Source organism: Chelon labrosus, assembly GCF_963514085.1.
Source record: "Chelon labrosus genome assembly, chromosome: 1".
Taxonomy (NCBI): domain Eukaryota; kingdom Metazoa; phylum Chordata; class Actinopteri; order Mugiliformes; family Mugilidae; genus Chelon; species Chelon labrosus.
The window spans coordinates 28,020,376-28,025,440 of NC_140337.1; the positions used below are offsets into that span (position 1 = coordinate 28,020,376).

At 43.9% G+C, this 5,065-nt stretch overlaps 1 protein-coding gene across 1 annotated transcript; it reads right to left on the reverse strand.

Annotated features, from left to right (window-relative positions):
• Nucleotides 1-4,073, reverse strand: LOC311492124 (uncharacterized protein; the record flags this gene model as incomplete). The annotated part of the gene is made up of 7 exons (XM_084550296.1): nucleotides 1-1,771; nucleotides 1,923-2,011; nucleotides 2,771-2,910; nucleotides 2,984-3,096; nucleotides 3,169-3,353; nucleotides 3,595-3,789; nucleotides 3,906-4,073. The coding sequence occupies 7 exons, from the start codon at nucleotides 4,071-4,073 to the stop codon at nucleotides 1-3; spliced, it is 2,661 nt and encodes an 886-aa protein (XP_084406422.1).
• Between the last annotated feature and the right edge of the window lie 992 nt (nucleotides 4,074-5,065).

The following is a 5,065-nucleotide window of genomic DNA, read 5'->3' on the forward strand; positions in this document are numbered from 1 at the left end:
TCAAAATTTCACAGAGTAGTACCTAAGGCTGTTTGTCCCAGGATGGACACCTGCCCCCAGGGTAAGATGATCAGTCGCCGTTGGGCTGTTGGTACCGACACCAGAGAAGGGATGGATGAGAGATGCGGAGGATGGAGGAATGAGGAGGGGAGTGGAAGAGGGCGGCGGAGGAGGAGGAGGTGGAGAGGAAGAAGGTACTCTACAATCAAACTCGCTAACAGAGCTTCTTGACGAAGCTTTGTCGTCTGGAGTCGACGTGGATATTTTTGTTGTGACATTTTTCTCTGGGTTGTCACTTTTATTCCTCGTATCTCTTGGAAATGTTGTTTTCTGAGTCCTTGGGGTGCTGGTAGACCTTGTGTGGTAATAACCCGGCTTTGATTTAAGTTCTCCAGCCAAAGATTTGGGGTGAACGGCTTTCACAGATTTGACTTCAGATTCAAAATCACTGCTGTTGTTTCTTATCTCGTTACGTGAACTCATTCCCGAAGCCTTCATGGTTTGAATTACCAAAGGCACTGCTGCTGCGCTGATGGGCACGAGAAGAGCTAAATCCTGTCTGTTCTCTTTATCCAAAACTTTCAATGTTTTCAGATTAGTGTTCACTACTGATGCTTCTTTATTCTGCATAGAAGTGGTTCTGTCTTCTGTGGTGATCTTAGACTTAGAAGGGCTTTCCTGATGCAGGCAGCGAGGCACAGAAGATTCAAGGTTCATCTTGTTATGTCCACCTGAAGCTTGGGAGGGAAGGTCTTCTGGTAGCCCCTTTGAAGGTGAGTCCACTTTGGACAACTTTGGATTTGAGATTTCTTCAGCAACTGTCATAGTGCTGTGGGCAGGACTGACCTCTATACAAACTGTGGAGGACCGTGCCGATATGTTCTGCGAAGGAGTGGTGGACAAAGACAAGTTGCTCTTGTTTGTTTTGGGGTGTGATGTTGATGCCGTTTTAGATAACTTGGGGTCTGAGGGTAGGACTTTTGGACATTCATCGGTCCTCTGCTGTGACTCAGCTGCGGGTCGGTTGGTCTGACGCTCTGAAGTGTTACTGCTCTTGCATGATTTGGAAATAAAAGTCGGGGTAATGACCTCAGCGTGATCATTACTTGGTTGACGGTCTGTCCGATCAACAGCTGATTTCAAAGTAGCTTCTGGAGATGAACTCAGAATTGTATTTGTGTTGTTCCCACACTCTTGGCTTTGTTCAGATTTTGACCGTCTACAGATTTCTGAGCCATTATACTCTATGTCTTTTGTATTGTCCAGATATTCGGCCCTAGGTTCTAGAGATACCACTCTTTCATGTTTAGTTATTGCTTCCTCTGTGTTTCCGTCGTTCGGGCTTGCTGCAGTCTTGGGGGCCTCTGATGAGTACAAATAAAGAGTTTTTGTTGATTTAGACAGTGCTGGTTCTTTGGTCAACTCTACACCAGCGGCTTTTCCTGGTTTACTTTTCATCGGCGTGGAAGGTTGTGCTGCATTATGAATAACCTTGTTCCCTAATGTTTTGGTTGGCTTGGTGGACATCAAGGGCTCCGATTTGTTGCGAATAGTTTTAGAAGCCTTCAGATGTTGTTTTCCTTTTGTTTTCTCCAGCTTTCCCTTGCCAACTTTCTCATCAGCGTCTTCAGGATGTTTCTTGTCCTTGCCTCTGCGGTTTTTCTCGTCATCCCTTTCTTGTTTTGGGTTATTTTCGGTTTTGGTTATTTTCGGCAAGGTAGAGTTTTCTCTGTGGTCTTTTTGGATCTTAGCATTTAGCTCATCCAAAAATCTGACAGAAAGACAGAGAAGATCAGCAACATAAATTTTGGGCTGAGGGTTGATGGTTGGAATCCTGGTATCAGAACAGGTCTGGCTAATGCACATTTGAGCATACGCCAAGAACAGAAACCAGAAAAATTTGTGAAAACAAACAGAGGTACCTGATGTGGAAAGAGTCTTGCGTGAATAGAGGATGCTCTAACAGCTCCGAACACTGAACTCGTCTTTCTGGATCCATCTCTAAACAGCTCTGGGAAAGAATGCAAATGAAATTAGTGGAATGTCCACGATAGTGTGATGGAAGCATGGGAGTGTTAAAAATCCTTTAATGGTTGCTTGATCCTAACTCTGAAAACAAAGAGCATCACAACCTCATCCCTCCATCAAACATGGGGGTGCTAATGTCCTGGTTTGGGCCTCTTCTGCTGCATCTGGACCAGGACAGCTTGTCATCATTGATGGACCAATGAATTCTGAATTCTACCAGTGAACTCTAAAAGAAAATGTCAGGACATCTGTCCATGAGCTGAATGTGAAGAGAAACTGGGTCATGCAGCAAGACAACAAGAACCAAGAACACAAGTGGTTCTACAAAAGAACGGTTAAAGAAGAACAAGATGAATGTTTAGGAACGGCCAAGTCAAAGTCCTGACCTTAATCCAATAGAAATGTTGTGGAAGGACCTGAAGCAAGCAGTTCATGTGAGGAAACCCACCAACATCTCAGAACTGAAGTGGTTCTGTTCTGAGAAATGGGCTAAAAATTTTCCAAGCTGCTGTAGACGACTGATCAGCAGTTACCACAAACATTTAGTTGTTTAGTTGATGTTATTGCTGCACAAGGAGGTCACAAGAGATACTAAAAACAAGGGTTCACTTACTTTTGTAAACTCCCAGAAGTGAAGAAATGATTGAATATGTTAATTGAATAAACAAATGCACTAATATAATATACTTGTGTATGAACATATATTGTTATGGTGAAATTTAAGCCGATTAAGCTTAGTTACCTGTGCCAGATCCAGGGCGGTGGGTGTGATTGTAGGGAAGCGCTGCTGCAGTGACACTCTGCCCGAACATTCAGGTAGTCTGACTCCAGAAAAGACAGGATTTCTGTAGAACAACTCCTGGTGATGAGACGTCAGGTTGCCTAAAGCAGGGACGAAGGGAGCACAGTCAGTGTGGACACAAGGCAACCTGCTGAAGTTCCGTGAAGTACTTACCAAAGCACCTAACGATGTGATATATTTGGTCAAGGTCGGAGTCTCCGGGAAACAGTGGCTGGCCTGTTAACATCTCAATCAGCAGACAACCAACAGCCCACACATCTACCGGTCTGCACAAACACAGACACTTTTATTTACAGACAGCCTAGACGTAGAATCTGAGTTTACGAAGCGATACTTACTTGCTGTACTTTATGTCGCCCACCAGCAGTTCGGGGGCTCTGTACCAGCGTGTTGCTACGTAGTCGGTATAGACGGCGCCCTCAGAGGGTGACGCCATGGTACGGGCGAAGCCAAAATCGCAGAGTTTGACCACGCCCCCCTGAGAGATGAGGATGTTTTCTGGTTTGATGTCACGGTGGATGATCTTGGGGGGGTAGGGAAAGAATCAAATCTGTAATTGTAACTCGTCAGGTTGTTGCCCAGTTAAGACTCTCAACGTCTGCCCACTACCAGGTACCAGAGGTTCAGCGAAACTATCTTGATATTCCTATTGTGTCTAGTTTAAGTGTAGGACAACCCCCATCTCTGTCATACCAAATGCTTGAATACCAAATTCACGTCCAAGGCCTCACACTGACACTGTTGATTGATTGATTTAATCTCACGTTTTGCTGGTGGCAGAAGGCGGCAGCCCTCAGGATCTGGTAGAGGTACTGCCGGCTGGTGTTCAGGTCCAGTCCCCCCGGGCTTTGTTCCAGATCATCGAGAAGGGTCCGGTCCACGAACTCGAACACCAGATACCAGCGCCGCCGACGCTTCCACACCTCGAGGAGGTTCACCAGGTTGTCGTGACGCAGTTGCTTCATGGGTTGGAAACATGAGAGTTGCATTAGTTGCAGTGATGAGCAAAAACAGTGTCATGACTAATATGCTGTTGGTCCACTGCTACAGCTCTGATGGACTCATTGACATGTACCCTGAGCAGCTTGATCTCCCTGAGGGCGATCTTCTTCACCGTCTTGTCATCGTCGGAGTCCATGAATTTCTTGATGGCGACGAGGCGGCCCGAGTCTCGGTGGCGACACTTGAGCACGGTGCCGTAACTGCCCTCCCCGACCGGACCCAGAGACTCGTAACGCTCCATCAGACGCTTTCACTGGAGGGACGACACAGAGCCCTTAGTATCACTCAAAACACAATCCACCAATGGTTATAATAATAATAATTAATAACTAGAAAAAAAAGAAACACATAAAACTAAAGAATTAGAAAAAAATAAAAATATAATAAACATGAAGAAATATAAGTGAAAAATAAAATTTCAGTATTCTTAAAAATGACCCACAGTTGGAAAAAAAAAGGACAAACTGAAAATGCGGGAAAGAATTAAAAATAATATAAAAAAAAATAATAAAAAATGAAAAACAATAAACTTCTTAGACAAATCCAACTATACTGAAAATAGAAATACAAAATAAATATAAATAGTCTGTAAAAAGTCTGTAAACACGGTCACGTAAAAGTAAAAGGAGCCTAAAATGGAAACACTATCATTATTACTGACACACAACTGAATGTGTATTATCAGTTCTTGTGAATGCAGTGCTGCAGGACGTTGGTCTGGATCATTAACAGCAACACAAACTTCCACCTACCTCATTTATTCTCTGTCATTTCCACAGTGAGCTCCTGCTTTCAGCGTAAACACTGGAGTACCGTTCTGTGGTCACCGGAGAACCCGTCTCTGTTGTGTGTGTGTATTCGTGCGTATTTGTGTGTGTGTGTGTCACCCAATACGTTGCCAGAGTAACGCCCCCCCACTGCTCCTCAGTAGAGGGCGTTTCTGTGCATATGGAGAAGAGGTTAATTATACATTAAAGCACATATTTGGTCACATTTTTGGACTTTTAATCACGCCGAATTCACTGTCATCGGTTCTTTTTCCCATCTGACATTAAAGTCTAGCAAGAAGTGTCAGTGAATTAGTTCGATGCTTGAGGAAACGTAAAAACGCGACAATTCCCAGGCAAGTTCTGAATGGTGTGTTTTTCTGTTCTTAAGCGCGTTCGCGAGTCATTATTTGCAACAGACATCATAAGTAATGAAAAAAATCAAAAAATAGAAATATTTATTTAT